The 20,368-nt window shown below is 36.1% G+C and overlaps 1 protein-coding gene across 4 annotated transcripts in view; it reads left to right on the top strand.

The window, feature by feature from the left end:
- The window catches only part of LOC129552284 (histone deacetylase 9), a 716,367-nt gene that overhangs the window by 498,200 nt on the left and 197,799 nt on the right, over positions 1–20,368 (top strand). For 3 of the 4 annotated variants that reach the window (XM_088833594.1, XM_088833606.1, XM_088833586.1), the window contains exon 3: positions 1,905–1,967. In XM_088833594.1, coding sequence (XP_088689720.1) covers positions 1,905–1,967 — 63 coding nt within the window. Of the gene's footprint in view, positions 1–1,885; positions 1,968–20,368 lie in introns of those variants that run through there. The other variant, XM_088833597.1, reaches the window with a different exon arrangement.

A 20,368-nucleotide genomic window follows, 5' to 3' on the forward strand; every position in this document is an offset into this window, starting at 1 on the left:
AGGAATTTTATTTTTCTTGCCCATCTAGTTTAGGAAAAGGAGACTATCTCCTAGACCATTGGATTTTCACTTTGGGATTTGCCCTTGGAATTTGCCTGAAGCTAGCAAGTCAATTTATGATGTAGAATTTATTCCTCATATAGAAAAGATGTTGTAAGGATACACCAGAAACTATAGAATTTTTAGTACTAAATTCTGTAGCTCATTTACTTTATGGGTGAGTTCCACATATGTGTTGGTCTGGGAATATATCAACTATTATAAATACTATTTCTACAGAAAAGTGAGGTCTGTATTTCAGGCAATCAGTTTAGAGATGAATGCTGAACATTCAGAGCTGGGGACTGACTGTATATATTTATTGAACCACAGGTGCGTACATGCAGTAGTTCTGCACCATCCGTAAGAAAAGTACCAACATAAGAAAAGTACCAACATATTCTTTTCCTTTTGCAGGTAAATTGAATTTAGCCTGAAAGGCTGAAATGGAGCATTTTTAGGTCTAAGTTGTGTATATATGTGTGTGTGTGTGTTACACACACACACACACACACACACACACACACACATATATTCATATATACACACATTTTAAAAAATTTAGATGTAATAGAAAATGAATAGGATATAATAGATAGGTGACTAAGATTGCATTAAGATTTGTGAAGGGGACAGTTGCCTTACATTAAATAGCAAGTAAAAAAATCAAGCCAGTCTTTCATAAACATTTTTTTCTGGGATGTGCTTGTTTTCTGAAACTACCTCTACTAAATCTCCTGTCAGTCTTGAAACTAGAAGGCAGAAAAGCTTCTAGTGCTACAGCCAACTGCAGTGTAGCCAGAGAAACAGGCAACAAAAATAGAACACCAGGATTGCTGTGCGTGGGTGAGGCAGAAACCACATTATGAGCAAAAGCTTCCAGTATTATTTTAGAACCAATACAGAGCTCTGCACTTCTCTCCTCTCTCTTCCAAAAACACATACTACAAAAATAAAATGAAATGAAATGTATGTGCATTTGCCCTCTTAGAATTATGATTCTTGATTCCCCCCCCTCCCCCTGCCCTTCCTTTCTTTGGAAGCAAATCGCCAGTATGGAAACACAGTGTGTAAAAGCAAGCTTGGAGGGAGGAAAGAGTTAATGGCTTTTAAGGCCCTGCAATAGAGAATTATGGTTTGAAAGATAGAGGCTGGACAGCTGGGTTTGCTGGGGTATTTTTAAATGCATTAATGCAGGCTCCAATCACTCGGCCATGCTTGACCTATTTTTGGCTCAGGCCGACCATTGTTCTATTTCTGTGCCTGTGGGCCATGCTGTTGTTGATTCATATGCAAATGGATTATCACTAGCTTTAGCCAACTTGAGCTGAGAGAGACCAGAGAGGAGGAAGACACACACACACACAGATAGCAGAAGGGCACCGGCTGAAGCCACTGGCAGGACTGACTGACGGTTCCTGCAAGGAAACTCTAGCAGCCTGAGGAACTATAAGCCAGGTTTAATTGGTTTCTTTTTCTCGTGGGTAGAGTTAATATTTTTCTACTTACTCTGACAAAGCAATAACCCTGAAGCACACTCCTAGTTCCCACCTGCTTTTAGTTTCCGGGATAGCCTAAACTCCAGAGAGCCCTAGCATCCACTGGGTCCTTTCTGCTTTGTGCACAGGTTGGTAACATAGGAAAAGTGTCCAGGTCTTCTGAAAAGTGCGTGTCCTTCTGAACAGAAAGGAAATCACTGTTGAAGTTGATCCTCTGCCGCTTTTCCTTGGGGAGGAGGGAGGATCAGCCAGGGTAGCTCCTGGGGCCCGTGCACTGAGCAGCGATGAATCTTTCATGTAGCTGAAGTAAGAGTGATTGGAATATGCTGCAGACAATTTACGAGACTGACTCGTGTTTTTCTTCAGATGGGGTGGCTGGACGAGAGCAGCTCTTGGCTCAGCAGAGAATGCACAGTATGATCAGCTCAGGTAAGATCTTTCTCCCTCACTGAGCCGTTTTCTGTGTGTAAAGGGGGCTGACTTGGGAAATGCAGTTCAGGGAAGCGCCTCTCTTCAGGGTTTGCTGCTTTTTGGTGTTGATGTTGCTGTTTTCTTGGTGCATCTGGAAGGTTTAACTTAGATCCCTTCCATTGCTGTTTCCGTGCATATTCAGTGTGCTCAGGGACAGGCTGGTTCTGAATGAAATCGCCAAGCTTCTGATGAAGGATGGGACTGAGATAAGTAAAATGTAGTTGGGGGTGTTTTGCAACTGACTGGCCGTGCAACTAGAAAGAGACCTGTGCTGACTGCATGTGTGCTGTAGTGGGGATTTAAAAATCAGGTAAGTTTGTATTGGGGCTGCAGTTCCCTTGCAGCCGTCTCTAGCCAGATGATTTTATATTTACAGTGTGCCTACAGAATCACATCTATTTATAGACCTACCTTTTGAAATGTGTTTGCTACAAGAGTTGTGAAGGTAGTTTTAATTTGGCTTTTTTTCCCCTCAGCCCGAAATGAAACTTCTTAAGGATGAAATAAAATTATTATTAGCAGATGGTTATTTTAATCGTCTTCAAAGCTTTTGGGGAGTCTAGCATTGTCAGGCAGATGCAGTGGCATAACACACATATAAAGGTGTTATATGCAGGTGCAACATTTTAAAGAATAACAGAAAGAGACTTCAATTTCTAGTTTCTCTGTTGTATATGCTTGTGCCTTCAAGAAGCTGAGCTGATGGGAGATGAAGCTTGTCAGCTTTATCAGTTTCTGTTTGTTAAAAGCATAGACTCTCAGGGCAATAGCACGGTACTTGGGTACTTGTAATTGTTGCTTTTCATATTTATCCCTTACAGCTAGTTCCTAAAGCTTGAGGGACTTTTTGCCTTGGTTTCCGAATGCTTCAGTCTAAATTGGCTTAAAGTTCTCCCTCACATCTTCTGTGTTTCTGTGTGGGCTTAATCATAATTATAGATAACCACCTAGATTTCCATATTAAGAATGTGGCATAAAGCAGCGTTTGCTTGGTAGAACTAGACGGGAAAGAAAGATTCCACAGGTTGGCTTGATATCTGTTTTAGCATTGAATGCCTTCTCATCTCTGTATCTGTGTTTGAAGCATGTTCTCTTTGAAGCTCGGTTATTTGGAATGATTTTTGGATCCTTCTGTTCCAAAGTAAAATATCAATTTTGGGTCATTTTGGTATGTTCACACTTAAGTGACAGGACTTACATTAATTCGTAGTGCCTGCTTATTGAAAGCAAACATACCAGAATTTCAGTATAGTTTATTACCTTTGTGGCTGCAAAGCTGACAGAAGCATGAGGAGGGGTCAGCCTGTGTGTCTCTGATGGAACTGGTCACTTAGCATTTTATTTGTAAGTATCTACCAACTCTATTTAAATTACTATTTTAGATGTCTGTTCAGTACTACACTTTGTCCTTTTAGTCCTTATCTCTGTGTTACAAATTTACTGTTTCTTTCATATGGTAGAAAACAAGCTGCGCCTTTCAAGCAGAGACTGCTAGCACTGAACCTTGCTACAGGTGTCTGCAAACTTCACTTTTTCTCAGTATCTGCTAATTATACACAAATTTACTCCAATTTCAGTTGAGATTGTCATTTTCCTGACATTTCATGATTTTTTTTTTTTTATACAAAGCAACAGTATTTTCAAGCAGAGACCTGCTTGAGACTGTCTGTGCTGTTGTGTTTTACAGGAAGAAACATGTAAGCACTAATAAATGAAAAGTGATGTCAGTTGACATCCACTCCCAAACCTATCTGGTATTAATAAGGAAACTCCAAGTTCTATTTATTTTTAAATTTGAAACATAAAAACATTTGCATTCTTCCTACCATGTCCTGTAACTTTTGGTTTTGTTTATTAGCATATTGTTATATGCCCTTAAATTTAATTCCCCTAGTCTTGTATACTGCTGAGGCAGTGACTCTCAAAGGTGGTGTCACTAAGAGTATTTTACAAAATGCTGGCGTCTGGGGTCCGCTTCTAGTGTTTCTATTGGAATAGTATGAGAAACAGCCTGGACACTGGGGTTTTTAAATCCTGAGTAATTCTAATATGCATCTAACTTTGATTATCACTGATATAGCGGAAAGTGATAGTGATGTTGGTGACCAGTATTGGTAGGGTTTGCCTTTTAACTGTTAACTTAGGGCTGTTTTTGTTACATTTAGCTACAAATATTGTTCAATTCCTCTTTGGACCAGTGGCATAGATGTGACTGAAAGGGTTAGAAATTGATGGAGGTTTTGGATCTGAAAGAGAAAAAGATATACTGTAGCAGTACAAGGTGGAGGGAATCCTATTCTAGGAGCTGAGAGCTCAGTGTTCAAGCCAGAGCTCTGCTGCTAAGTTGTGGAACTGGTTTACTCACTTGTAAATTGAAGACTAAAGATGTCCTCCTGCTTACCTCTTGTCATTCCTTTGAAGGTCAAAGGTAACACATCATTAATGTGTGTTCTCACTATTTTTTATTAATACTTTTAGTGAATGAACTTGGGTTTCTGGTTCTTCAGTACCAAGATCTATCTCGCTGAATAAGCCAGATAAGCTGTAGATTGTACATCACATGGGCAAATGACTTTTTGTTTTGATAAATTTTCCTTAGTTGCCGTATAAATCAGGGTTTTGTTTTGTTTTCCGGTCTGATAAGAATTAAATTCTCTCCTTGAGCAAATGGTGACTTTTAATCAGAGTAGTGCGTGCACGCGTGTGTGTGTCTGTGTGTGCGGTATGAAATGTCTTATTACATAATATTCAAAGGCAAAGAAGTTGCAGAATTAACAGTGAAATCCCAGCAGATTTCTTGAGATTAGTTGTTTGAAAAGCTGTTTTCTTGTTAGTCATTGCTTTACAGTTCCGATTTGTTTTTCTAGTTATATTGGATACTGGGCATTAATATCGATGACTTTACTTCAGAGCTCTTTATACACTATTGAATTACAAGTACTTTTTATGGTTCCATTTTTTCCTAATTCTGACCCAGCCATGCTAAACATCTAAGCTAGAATTAGGTTCTACAATGTAGTCTGCTAGTGTTTTTTTCTTTTCTTTTTTTTTTTTTTTTTAGTAAAAATGCTTTATAATATTGAATCTTGCAGTTCGGTAAGAGTGACACATCTTGCCAGGTCGCTCTCCACTTTTGTGGCTGTGTGGGCCAATATAAGTGATAAGTGGCAGAAGCTGAAGCATCTACAAGCACTGACTCAGGTCACTCAGCAGCGGCTGGCAGAATTCGGAGTGTTGTCCGGTTGCCAGGCTTGTTGCTTAATATGTTGGACAGCAGAGCCATCCAGATGATATTGGAATGATTATTATGAAAGAATTTCCTAGAGTTTGCACAGCATCATTGTAAAACACATTTACAATAAGGAAAACTCCTGTTTTTACTATGTATTCTTATTTTAGGGTATAAAAGAAAAACACTGAAATCTAAATTCTGAATTTCTTTTAAGGAAAATGTCTCTTCCCCCTTTCAGAATCCTTTTTTCTCCTTGGTGTGTATTATCGAGGGAAAATGAACATTTTAGATTCAGTAGTCATTTATGTCTACTTGGAAAGCAGAATCTAATTATGAAAATGTAAGTCTGTGAAATGCCCCTGTCATGTCAAGAATCACTTCTGGCATTCCCCATAATTACTATTTTTGCCATTCTCTAACTCAGGTTATCTTTACTTAAAAGTTGTTATCAATTGAAATATTTGATAGGTAGCAATCAAAAAGCTGGTTATGAGTAGGTCCATTGAGAATGGGGACAAGAATGAGTATTTTATTTTTCTGTGGGCAACCCAGGTGGCATAATTGTTATGTCCTTTAAGTAAGGAAATTCAATAAAATCCCTCAGAAGACTATAATAAACCCAAACTCTGAATTTAAAAAGGTGATTTTTGAGATGAGAAATTTGAAAATGTACTATATTATGTCTCACCACTAATCAATAATGAAGTAATCCTAAAATAGTATAAACTGTCTACCCCACCCCCCAACCCCACCCCCTATACACAACACTTAGCATTAACTGGGCAAAGAAAATGATTTGCCCTAATCCAACATATCTCAGAAACTGGCAGCTAAAGGAAAAATGGATGCAGGAATCTTTGATCAGAACTGAGAGACTTAACAGGGCCTGAATTCTGTTCCTTCTTAGAATTTTACTGACAAGTTGACAACTTCTAAAAATTCTCACTAATAGTCCCATAACTAGAGAGAAGCAAACTGAGTGGATATCCTCAGCTTTTGGTGGTGGTGGTGTTTTTTTCTTGTGACTGAGGAATAGTATAAAGGATTCTGGAAGAGAAACTGGTGAGATGGAGGAAGGTGAACAAATGTTCCCTCTTCAGAGAAATGAAGACTTCAGAGCAACACTGTAAACTGGAAACAAAAAGACCCATAGCTTTTTGCAGTGAAATATTCTTCCCTGAAAACTAATATGATAGATCCCACTAAGAAAAAAGCATCAACTTCACTGAGACCATGAAATTGTGTAATAATTTATTTCTGCAAGTAGAGCACCTTAGTAAGAACATAAATTCCATAAAGCGGAAGCTTAAAGATAAGATGCTAAACCAATAATATGGGATGAAAAAGGATATTTTAAGTCTAGGAAAACAAATTTAGAATGAAAAAAAGCATGATAATTATAGAACAAAAATACTCATTAGAAATAGCAGGAAACAGAATAGATACCAGTGAAAATTTTTACCAACAAAGAGGACACGCTGGAGACAATCAGAGGGACTGAAAAAGGAAAATGGATTAAAGCAATTGGAGAGAAGTCAGTAATAACACAGACAAAGATAGTGTACCAAAGGGGTTATAATGTCTCTGAAGTTGATATTCCAAAACACTGAAACAGAAGATTATTTTGTAAAAATAAAAAATTATTTCACTGACAAGGGAAAAAAAAAGAAATCTGCATATTGAAAGAATTCTCATCTTTTAGGAAAATTTGCTTCAAGTGCTCAGCACAGAATCATATCCTAACTGGGCTATTGAATTTCAAATGCTAAATAATTCTTCAGGGGTTCAGGCAAGTAAGGCAAAGATCTGCAATGGGAGAGAATGGGGGTGGGGAGAGAATGTGTGAAACTCAAGAAGGCTTATCAAACTTACCCAGCACTCCATGCCAGAAGATAATGGAGGAAAAGCTCAGAAGCTGTAAAAGAAGTGCAACCTAATGTTCCACTCCAGCGAGATGTTATTAAAATATAGAGAAAATATGTAGGCAAGTTAGACATCCTCAACCACGACCCAGACAGCTTGACAGGGAAGCCCACACAATGGGAAAAAAGAAAAAAAAAAAAGAACTTTAAACAAAAGCAAAAAGTGAAATGCAGTCAGAAGAGGAGGAGAAAGCATAGTTAGGTTAATGGGGCAAAAATTGAATCCTTTTAAACAAATGTGAGACTGTGGTTGTAGGACAAAAAGCAAATTTTATGAAGGAGGGCAATGTAAAAATATTCCTAAAGCTCTCATCAATGTGAGGCATTGGGGAGAGGTGAGATGTGGGGATGTGTGAAAGCACTAATATTGGCTCCTTTCTGAGCAGGGACAGACTCCCTGCTGTTTAAAATAGAAACACATGGTTTAAAAAAAGAGACTCCAAACACTGATTTCTTTTAAATAGTTTCTTCATTTAATCTTAGACATATCTTTTTGGAAATAGTACCTCATATAGAAAGGAAGCATTTAGTATGTTTATTGTCTTTTCAAATACAGTTTTTCATTATTAAATTTTTTTAAATAAAACTAACTGGTGATATCTCATTTTATAAAAGTTTATTTTATCTATCTATATCCGAGAATAATTCATATATAAATAGAATTAAATCAGGAAGAAATTGTGCATGGTGGTGGTAGGGGGACTTTTGTTTTCATTGTCATGATTTTTGCCTTGTATGAATTTTTATAAAATGCCCATATTTTCTAAAGTGTTTCTTACACACCCACACATGAAGCTGCTATGCTGAAATACTAACACTGATTAACTGTAAGTATTAGATATAGAAGCTTGGTTAGTCTCCCACTGCAAGTAACAGAAAATCCTATTTGAAGTAACAGTGACAAGATAATTTATCATTTAGTAAAATAGCGTGGTAATCAGTCATATCAATGGCAGTCAGGTTCTTCATAGTTCTACCGATACTGCTGGTCTTAGAGTTGGTATCACCGTAAGTCTCTTTCCTCCAGTAGTCTAAAGTTGATTGTAGCAATTCCAGACATTGTCTACATACACAATAAACTCCAGAGACATAGATGAGAAAACTTTGCCTCCTTAGGTGTTTTCTTAAGGAAGGAAGTTTTTCTGAGAAGTTTCTAGCAAGTTTTCTTTAATAACTCACTGACCAAAAGAATAGCACCTGCCCATATATTAGTAGGTCGTTTAAAAGAAGAATGAGACCACTATGATAGCTCCTTCAGACCATGACGGAGACAGGGAAGGTGGAGCCTGCAACTAGTACTCTGACTTCCTGAAGAAAGAAGAAAGGGTAATCAGAATGGATGATGCTAGCTGGACTCCACAGTATTTGCTGCTACAGTGTTGTTTGGTGGTTGGAATTTTCTTCTTTGTAATTTTCTTTAGTTTGTAATTTCTCAAAATACAAATAAGTGAAGGAAGTGGACTGTGTAATTTCTCTTTCAGTTGAACTGTGTTACTTCATTTTCATGAAGATATACATTCATTTAAACACTGATTTTTTTTTTTTTTTACTATTATAGAATAGAAATTCTTTCTTAGTACTCTCTGTTGTTCAGTTCAGTTCAGTCGCTCAGTCCTGTCCGACTCTTTGTGACCTCATGAATCGCAGCACGCCAGGCCTCCCTGTCCATCACCAACTCCCGGAGTTCACTCAAACTCATGTCCATCGAGTCGGTGATGCCATCCAGCCATCTCATTCTCTGTCGTCCCCTTCTCCTCCTGCCCCCAATCACTCCCAGCATCAGAGTCTTTTCCAGTAAGTCAGCTCGTCACATGAGGTGGCCAAAGTATTGGAATTTCAGCTTTAGCAGCAGTCCTTCCAATGAACACCCAGGATTGATCTCCTTTAGAATGGACTGGTTGGATCTCCTTGCAGTCCAAGGGACTCTCAAGAGTCTTCTCCAACACCACAGTTCAAAAGCATCGATTCTTCTGATCAGCTTTCTTCACAGTCCAACTCTCACATCCATACATGACCACGGAATAACCATAGTCTTGACTAGACGGACCTTTGTTGGCAAAGTAATGTCTCTGCTTTTTACTATGCTATCTAGGTTGGTCATAACTTTCCTTCCAAGGAGTAAGCGTCTTTTAATTTCCTGGCTGCAGTCAGCATCTGCAGTGATTTTGGAGCCCAAAAAAATAAAGTCTGACACTGTTTCCACTGTTTCCCCATCTATTTCCCATGAAGTGATGGGACCTGATGCCATGATCTTCGTTTTCTGAATATTGAGCTTTAAGCCAACCTTTTCACTCTCCTCTTTCACTTTCATCAAGAGGCTTTTTAGTTCCTCTTCACTTTCTGCCATAAGGGTGGTGTCATCTGCATGTCTGAGGTTATTGATATTTCTCCCAGCAATCTTGATTCCAGCTTGTGCTTCTTCCAGCCCAGCGTTTCTCATGATGTACTCTGCATATAAGTTAAATAAGCAGGGTGACAATATACAATCTTGACGTACTCCTTTTCCTGTTTGGAACCAGTCTGTTGTTCCATGTCCAGTTCTAACCATTGCTTCCTGACCTGTGTACAGGTTTCTCAAGAGGCAGGTCAGGTGGTCTGGTATTCCCATCTCTTTCAGAATTTTCCACAGTTTATTGTGATCCACACAGTTCTCTGTTGTTAGGAGTCCTTAATACTAAAGAGACTGAAGTAATGGAAGAAGACTGGGTCCCTTTAGGCTGCAAGTCGTCATTTTTTTTTTTTTTTTAGGAAGGAGGAAAATCAACATGAACTGGTGCATTAAAGCTTTCATTGGAAATTTGAGTGAAATACTCATTTATTGTTGGCTTTGAGAGATACAGAAAGTATTGCAAGAAATTTTTAAGGAATGTGTAAACTTTTTCAGTACATTAAGGGAGGATTTTCTTTAAAATATTCAGAAAGCAATTTCTTTGCCAGTATGTTGCTATAGTCATTACATTTTCAGAGTAATGAACAATTTTAACAATCTGGGATGGTAACTTCATTTTAACATTTTTTTTCCCTGAATTAGAATACTTTGAAAACAATTTAATTGCAGTAAAAGTCCATGGAATGACTTTTAAAACAAGCCTTCTTTAGATGAAATTCAAAGATATTTTGGCATGTGTTTCAAAACAGTGTGTCAGTACCGTGGTCTATCCAGTTCTTAAAAGGAAGTTGCAGTACTAGCCGTTATTAGCTTGGGATGTGAAATGCCCTTACAATGGGCAGTTATCCCTTTTCTGATCTTGGGAGATTGACAATTGGGATATGAAAGGACAGGAAAATACCTTGTTCCCACTAATTCCATTCTTCTTCCACTGAGTCAGTTACACAAAACAAATGTAATTTAAACAATTTTTTTAACAATATTAAACTGTGTAGTTTTAAGTATTATCAGAGAACTTTATGTTCAGTGCTTGATGAATACAAAACTAAATCAGTCTTACGTTTTATGAAATATCAGTTCCATTCATTATATCCATGTTAAATTTTCCATAGTAAAAATAAGTGATGGACCTTTCATATGTGTTATTTTTAAAATACCCAATAATTAAATCCAATGAAAACTACATTTAAGGAAGAAGGAAATTTACCAAACCACAAAGTATAATTAGTCATTTACTTATGATTAAACTCTTTGCATGTTGATAAGTCTGGAAATACCCCAGAACTTCACTTTCTTGTGTCTTCCCCTCACGTCTTCCCCTTCTTCCTCTACCACTTGTACTTGAAATGTTCAATTTGTAGTTTATATTCAGCATTGACACAGTTGTAGCCATGTGAATGCCATTTTCAGTTATTCAATGTAAGTTTTGGTGGGTGGCTAGGGCATGGCATTTCCAAGCTCAGCTAAGATATGATACTGTCATGTATTTTTTTTTTTTCAGAATTTGAAATTAAAAACAAACCAAACAACAACAACAGAAAAAAAAAAAAAAACCCAGGAAAATTTCTCTGCATTTCCATTAAATTACATTGTAGCCTGGGAGTTCTTGCTATTGTAGAAGCATGTTTACCCAGAAAATTTTCAGGGAACCCCACATAGGGTGAGCTAGAAAAGCTCTTCATGAATTGAATTTGATTTAAGTTGTATTTGTGATGTTGGTTTTTTAATCTGCTCTTGGATAGAATTCAAGTATGTAGTTTGAGTCTGTGATTTTACATCAAGAGCTACTCATTTTTTATTAGTAATAAATATTATCACTGTCAGCATCTGTACTGTTTCTTTCTGCCCCATTCTACTAGAATGTAGTTGTTTAGTCTCAGATTAGGTCAGTGATTGGACCTATGTATGCTCATCTTTTTTTTTTTTTAAATCACTGTCATTCTTATTATTGATATAATGAGCTAATGTTTCAGAGCTTTTTCTATACCAGGCATTATTTTACCATTTAAGCCTCTCCACAGCTTGAGGAGGGATACAATAGTTGCAGCATATTTTACTGATGAGAACATTGTTTCAGTGAAATTTACTGATGGTCATCATGGCTAGGAGCTGACAGAGTCAGCTATGAACTTGTTCTTGTTTACCATGTCCCTGCCACTTTTTCTCAAAGAGGAAAGAATTTAGCATGGTAGAATGGTTTTCATATCTGTTTGGTGCTAAAGATGTGAAATCAGCTATACTTATAAACACACATCTAGATACTTCTCCTGGTCCTGAGAAGTTTACAGCACACATACGCAACTTTGTTGAAATACTTTCTGGAAGAGCCTTACTTCACAACCCTAGAGCTTGACAATTAAATTGGAGTAAGTTAACAAGATCTAGGGTTGAGACCAACTTAAGGCAACCTCCAGTATTCCTTGAGATTGATGATACATGGAGTAATGAGCCGACCCCCATGGACAGAACCAGTTATCCCAGTATACTTGGCTTATGATTTCCAATGCTCATAGTAACAGTAACATCTCACAAACCTTAAATGTTAAGGGTTATACCACTTCAAAAGAACACGATTATTAATGTATTTTAGCTGGAGAGAAAATTTTTTTTTTTTCCAAGTGTTCACACCGTGGGGCTCAAGTTTCTTTCAACCGAAGTATTTGAATTATACCCATCCCGGTCTTTACCTAGAAATAGGGGCAAGGAGAGGTTAATGAAGTTTGCATCTCCACTCAAGTCCTGATACGGTGTCAGATGTTTGAGCCGAGGGATATCTAACTAACAGAATTAGATTCTGCCTGTTTTGAATATATATCGGTTCGGGCATTTTGGGTGAAAATTGTTTTTTTTTTTTTTTTAATCTTGACTTAAATTTTATTTCACTGGATGAATATTGTATGTTCTATAGGTAGCTTATTCATAAAATTCACTAATTAAATGCTAAGCCAGTTATTCAAGACTCAACTCTTGGGTTTCCATCCACTGATTTTTATAATTCTATTCACTCTGAAAATCTCAAGCCATCTTTAGGAATCACTACATTGTAAAAGCATTATTGATTTTCATGTTATTAACCAACATAATTTATTGCCTTCCTGGGAGAAAGAAGCTTTCAGAAGATCATTAAATGCATCAAAATCTGCAGATGCCCACATGTCTGTGGCTCTCTTTAGCAGGCTGACTCCTTTGGGTCAGTTATTCTTAGCTTCCGTATTTCTATCTTATGGCATTGCAGGTCTAAGATTAGCTTGTTAGGCGTTATCATGCCATCTGAGTTACCTCCTAATATAACTACACTGGAATGATTATTTATAGAAAGAGCATTCTGTCATTTTTGGGTTATTTCTAGTAGTTTAAATAAAGAAGAATAACATTCAAGTGAAACCACAGATTCCTTCCTGCTGCCAAAACAACATGATAACTGTCTGCTTAAGGGGCAATAATGTTTAAATGTGTGTTTAGGGTGATTGCAAAATTCTTTTTATCTCTCCCACTCTGACAGAAAGGGGAGGCCTTTGGATAGTGATGTATAATGCTTATGGAAAGGCAAACAGGCAGCCTTGATGCTTTCTGTCACAGAGCACAGAAGATTCTGGTTGATGATGACAACATGAGGCACACAGGGTTTATTTTTAGAAACAGACATTGCTAAGCTCTCTGGTGTTAATATGGCTCATAAACAGGGCTCCTCGCTGTTGACCCTTACAGTGAAAATGGCATTTTATACATATACACAAACTTTTTTCTTTTTTCACTTGCAAGAATGACTCTGTTATTAAGAAAACTATTACAACCTTTTAAAACTATTAAGTCTAAATTCTATTAAATTTTGCCAGTAATACTGGAGATAGATTATTTTTAAAATCCCATGAATACTGGGTTTAGAAATGGTTTCTGAAAGACAACTGAAGTTATAAGTACGGTAGATATACAGGTTGCTTATAAGGTGTGGAAAAATTGGTGAATATACATCATAAATGATTTTTAATAATATGTTACCATGCCTTTAAAATATATCTTCTGTGCTTTTGGCTTTATTGCAGCAGTATTTAACATATAGTTATAAAAGATTATAATAGGGAATGATGTAGTAATATAAGTTGCTGATTTTAAAAAGATGAGATAAAATTCTTAGTATATTAAAAATGTAGATACACATCTCTGCTAGTTGTTTTGGTATAACTAACTCTTGATGAACCAAACAAATTTCATGTATAATAAAACATGCAATTTCACATTTGAGAACTGTTCACTTAGCTTATTTAAACTGTGTACTTAATTCAGAACTTAGCAATCAATATTTTGCTTTAAAATTAGAATTGTGATTTTAATCTGTTAAATTTATATTTTGTCTTTCCTCACTATTAACTCATTGTTAGGTGATGAAAATGTGAAGGTGGTATGTTAATACATTTCCTATTGCACCTTAGTCAAAATGCTTTGGAATGGGTAACTTAGAGCTCAGTCAGAATATTCATAATTTTGTTATTATTTACTGAAAAAACATATTATCTTTTTAAAAGGTAAATATTTTTGTGCTTGTACTCAATATAAGGAATCCACTGACCACTACGAATTTGCAGAATGATGGACAAAAACAGGAAACACACAGCAATTCAACTGTATTCTCAAAGAAGCCAAGATGTAATAAATAAATTCAGAGGGTGTAAGTAGAAGCAATTAAAGGAACCGGTTACATCCCAACCAATCTTAATTAGCAGGTTGAAGGTTTGGGGAAGGTGATGTAATTGCTTGAAGCTTTGAAAGTTGAGGTGAAATAGTCATTATCTGCTCATCTTTTCACTCAAAAATACTTGAGAGTCATCCACAAAGCCAGGTATTGTTCTAGGGGTAGAGGATCTAATTCTGAAACAGGACAAGGAAACACATGTGGACTTGATTGTTCAACTGAATGATGGATGGATGATAAGGCTACTTTAGATAGTAATAAGAACTAAGGGAAAACAAAATGGAAGAATGGGATGGAAAGTGACTGGTACCAGGGGCCATATTAACTATGGTAACCAAATAAAGCCTTTTGAGGATGCTAAAATATGAAGAAAATCTTCCCAATGAAAGGTTTTCCATCAACATTGCATTTGGGCTAAGTCAAATAGAATAAAAACAGAAAAGAGCAGAAAATGTTACAGAGCTATTTTAGTTTCCACATACCTCTGCCTTCTATGAGGAGTGAGGTAACTTTTATCAGCATGTGGATGAGAAAGCGCAGGGAAGACTGTTGACTATGACTATCTCTATTTTCCAAAGAGAGACTGTGGAATCAGCTGAGCTCTTCCTATGATTAATGCTGTTGTCTAGAAATTAAGGACCTTGTAGAGCTCCTTACCTTTGCTCTTTCCTGAAGATTTGTCTTTGTCCCTATTCAAACTCTTGGCTCAACTGTGCTGAAACATCTTACTCCAGCAGCGGGAACCTAGAGAAGTGAATGCTTTCTCTTTCCTGGGAGGCAGAATGAAGGGCAACAGTATGTGCCCATAGGCATAAGAAGAGAAAGTTTTCTCATGAACACAATACTGCACACTTTTTTAAAGGGGTATAAATTATGTTATAAACCACAGTGTTTATTGAGCATCTACATTGTGCTGAGTACTTAATTTAGGGAAATCATGGGTCAAATCTTGTTAGGTGGTGGCTGTAGAACTGTAACGTGCAAACAAAATGTTTAGGATACATAATCTTCCTCATGTTGACCAGTGAATAGATTTGTGACAAGTGGTTTGCACTAGTTGAGCAAGGAAGTACTTCTTGGAGGTAATAGATCTATTTTAAAAAAAGAAACAGCAGTGTGCTAGGAGCTGTTTTCTCCTCATGTTCTGCCCTCTCATGAATAGGGAACAGTGATGGATACACATTGTAGAATGCACAAACATTTTTGAGGGACTGACACATTATCTCACATGCTTGATGCCTCATGGGGTTTTCCCTCAACATTCCAATTGGTCTAAGTCAAATGGAATGAAAGCACAATTAGAATAGAGCGGGAAGTGTTCTGAGGCTATTTTAAACTCCACTGACTTATGCCTTGTGGGAGGAATGGGGAAGCCTTTATTAGCCAGTAGGTTAGGAGCCAGGGGAAGACTATCAGCTACAGCTTTTCCCCTAGCCTCAAGAAGATTGGAACTGAGCCAGACTTCTGGCCAAGATGTTTAGTGGGATTCACAGTGTACCTTGAGAAAAATAGTTAACAGTTGCCTTCTTTTTTGTCCCCCGCCCAAGGATTATCTTATTCAATCAGTATTTATTGAGTACTTGATAGCTGTATTTTAAACCTGGATTTATGTTATTATTTATACATTTAATCAGCTCTTTTTCTGAAATACACTTCTGCTTTATTCCAACAAGTAATCACTAGAGAAATTCTAATCCAGTTCAAATGTCTCTATATCTCTTAAGTTTTCCCCAGTCTCCTGAAGTACTTCCTCAGTCATGATATTAACCTCTCTTCCATCCTCTCTCTTCTCTCCATCCTCAATAATCCTTTATTATACTCCCATATAACATTCGCATTTTCTATCTTATACTGTGGTTATTTATGTACATATATCCCCATCCCCCAAATTATTTATATGCTCCTAGAGGAAAAGGATCATGTTTTATTTCTATTTTTATTCCCTGCAGTGCCTAGCACATAATTGATTCCTGAGACTATTTTTAAATGAATGAATGAGTGATTAAAGAGTACAGTGATATTGTACACGTTTGTTTTTAGATTTTTTTGAAGTCTTTCCTTTTATGTGGAAAGTAAATATACAGTTATTTGTTAATTTGAAAAATACAGACTTTTGAGAATGTTAGAACCTATGACTCAAAAATTTAGACTATTCGCTACAGAATGCAAGTCAAGAATGATGACCAGTGCTTTGGTAATACGTATATGAACCTTTAAATGTTTCAGTTATCCTTAACAAAGCGAATTTTGGAGTATTTTTATTTGGAGTTGGTCTTTCAATGAGTAATCAATAGAAATTTTGTAAGATACAGGTCTGCATTCAAAATGTTGTGTGAAATAGCTAATTTAAGACTGCCTGAATATAAATGCACATTTTTTATCTAAGGATAAGAATAAATGTGGTTATACAAATGATTACAGGTGTACTTTTATATTATTCAAATACCACTTCACATTTAATTCTGTTTTTCTCTTTGTGATGCTTCTTATGTAGATAGTTTTCTTAGACAAAGGACAAAAATGAATGGATTTTTTTGGTTAACAATAATATTGATTGAAACAGTTCTATACCTTGGAGCTCTTAGAGCGCATCTTCATTTCTTCAGGCATTATTTAATTGGCTATATTCTTTGAGAAGGTGGCAGTGAAAGAAGATTTTTCTTTTGGTAGACATTTTATTGATCAGATTTTGAATACCAAAGGTACAGTAGTTTAAAAAATTATCTGAAGTAAAATGTCAGAACAGGGAATTCACTGAGTGAGATATTAAGGAAAAACAGACGGAAGGAATGAATCAACCTTTGTACAGAGCTATTCAAGGGAAAGAATGAAATAAATAAATATATATATATATATATATATATCTAAGTGGGAGAGAAATGATGAAGAGAATAGATTTAACATATGTAGGGAAAAGACACATAATTTTTTCTGGTAGTCTTTTTGCTCTGGTTTAGACTTAAACTCAGCACAAGTTAGGATAAATTAAAGGCATAAAGACTTGGAAAATTAACTGAGTTAGTTAAAAATATAAGTATGAGCCAAAAAGGAATAGGATAATAAAAATTTTAACATAGCTGTTGAACTCAGCGTAGTAGATCACAGAGAATAAGTGGATATCAGTGTTCTTTCAGTTATGTTGCAAATGCTGCCTATTTTGTTTTCTCATCTTTATGAATCCAAGTTAAGTGTGTTAGTTCCGTAATAATCAAAGTGAGATAGAACAAATCAAGGTTAGTTGACCTTAGATTTAGAAGTTTCCCATTATTATATTAACCATTGTCAATAAGGATTAGTTCAAGCAAATTTCCAAAGGAGTATAATTTTAAAGCTATAAAAACTAATTGAAAACACTCATTGGTTTTCTGAAGATGAACAAAATTTAAAAAATTATCTTGGTATGAACTTAACCCAACTTTTATATTTAAAGAAGGAAAATAATGTAAACAGTCTCAGGCAACTGATGATTAAACATAATAAAAACAATGCCCCTAGTTTAAAATCACTTCCTTCATATTTTAATCACGAGTCAACTCTCGCTATTCATAATCCTGATAATTAAATGGAAATTACAGCACATCATTAACCTGGAAACATTAAGGATTCTTTTTTTAATTTTTTTTAGCGAGATAGTCCTAATCTGAATATGAATATAATTCTAGAAAATCTTGTATGAGTTCATTTTTAGATGACTATAAAATATGTATAGGGCTTCCCTGATGGCTCAGAGGGTAAAGAGTCTGCCTGTAATGCAGGAGACCTGGGTTCGATTCCTGGAACAGGCAGATCCCTTGGAGAAGGAAATGGCAGTATTCTTGCCTGGAGAATTCCATAGGCAGAGGAGCCTGGCTGGCTACAGTCCATGGGGTCACAGAGTCAGCCGCGACCAAGCCACTAACACTATCACTTTCATAAAATATATTAAATTGCTTTGTAGACAAGAGAGAGGACATCTTTCTGTTTCATTGTTTACTCTGGTCGTGTTCCTTGGGTACTGAACCAAAATGTGGTAGAGATTATCTTTATGCTTCATGAATCATATATGTGAGAACCATTTTCCCCGCAGGCCTGCCATCACTGAATATTGTCAGATTTCAGATATTTATGCCAAACTGAGAGATGAAAAATGGCGCAACATTACTTTTTTGTGTGAATTTCACTTATTTCTGGTGGAGCTGAATGCTTTTCATACGTTTTAGTCATTTGAATTTTCGTTTATGGAGAAATAATTTCACCAGAATGTTTAAAGGAAAAAAATCTATCAGTGAATGTCACCTGTTAACAGACTAAAGGAAAAACTAATATGATCATTTCACTAGATGCAAAAAAAAAAAAAAATCAATAAAATTCATTACCTTTTCAGGACAGAAACTCTTAAACTAAGAACAGAAGGAAAAAAACAAGTATTATAAACCAAAACCCTACCTGAGACTTTGTATTTAATGGTAAAATTAAAACACATTCTCTTTAATTTTAGGAACTTTGTCTTTGGAGGTCCTAGTTGATGTGCTAAAACATAAGCATTCAACAAGATATACAGATTTTTAAAGGAAAAGAAACTAATTGAGCTAATAAACAGCTCAGTTTAGATTGCTCAGTACTAGGTCAGTACAACATAGAATATTGAAAAGATTGCTTTATACCAGAAATAACCAAGTACAAATGTAATACAATGATAGCATTTATAAATACCAGCTGAAACTTTTATGGAGAAATTGATAAAATTATTGAGGGCACACAAGAAAACCATAAAAAAATTTAATCATTCTGTGCCATGAATAGGAAGACTACTTTTAAAAATTACTTATTCCAAAATTCATGTATAAATCTATTTTTAAAACAGCTAACTTTATTTTAAAAGTAGACCATCTCTAATTCAAAAAGTCAAATGTACTTAATGGTATTATATAGTAAGTAAACTACATGTTATTTTATAGTTAGTAACAGTTGCTGTTTCATAGTGTTCATTTCCAGCAGCCGTTAGTTCCCTGCTTTGGATAGCCTGATATAAATTTCTTCTGTTTTTTGAATGTTAGTATACAAATTCAGATAAATCCCAACAGGATCTATCAGAAAATTTGCCATACTAAGTTCTACAATTAGAATACCGAACTATTTTTTAATATCTTGGTGTATGGCAGAGTTTGCATCACAGATCAGTGTCATAGGACAAACTATTAATTAAATGGCTTGGGAACAATTAGTATATTTAACTAAAAATTACTGTCAAATAATGTTATATTCAGTTATCTATTTTTATAATACTGTTGTTATCCTGTCTTGTTGAACAGGTTACTACTTAAACTTTTGTAAAGCCAGTGTATTCTATAATGTGTATGGTTGTGGTTCAGTTGCTAAGTCTCATTCCACTCTTTGCAACCCCACAGACTTATAGCATGCTGGGCTCCCCTGTCTTGCACTATCTCCAGGAGTTTGCTCCGGTTCGTGTCCATAAGTTGGTGATGCTGTCTAACCATCTCATCCTTTGCTGCCGTCTTCTTCTTTTGCTTCAGTCTTTCCCAGCATCAGGGGTCTTGCATTTTATGGAGAGAGGGAAAAGTAATTTTGGGCTTCCCAGGTGGCTTGGTGGATAAAGAATCTGCATGCAATGCAGGAGACTCAGGAGACGCAGATTTGATCCCTGGGTCTGGAAGATCCCTTGAAGCATGGCAACTCACTCTAGTATTCTTGTCTGAAGGAGCCCATGGACAGAGGAGCCTGGGCTACAGTCAATAGAGTCACAAAGAGTCGGACATGACTGAAGCGACTGAGCACGCACATGCAAGAAGTAATTTTATGAAGATATGGGAAGAATTTTAGCTAATTTAAGTAAGTTAGATGAGAGTAGTACTCAATGTTTATATAGCTCACCAATTTTCAAAAGATAATCAAGATTAAATAAAAAATTCAGATTTAAGAGTACCATTGAGTGAAATAGAAGGATGATAATGCAGTCGAGGACGAAAGATAACAACACTGTCCTGAGGTCTCATCAAATAATAGCTGCTGAGTAGTGACTAAGATCAATGAGGAAATTATTTTTTCCTAGTCTTTCACTATATAAGTTTAAGGCATATAGCAGGGCAGTTTGGTTTTATGTATATTGTGACATGGCTACCACAGTAG

The sequence above is a fragment of the Moschus berezovskii genome, chromosome 3 (assembly GCF_049115385.1).
Source record: "Moschus berezovskii isolate FMDL1 chromosome 3, NW_MosBer_1.0, whole genome shotgun sequence".
In the NCBI taxonomy this organism is placed as follows: Eukaryota; Metazoa; Chordata; class Mammalia; order Artiodactyla; family Moschidae; genus Moschus; species Moschus berezovskii.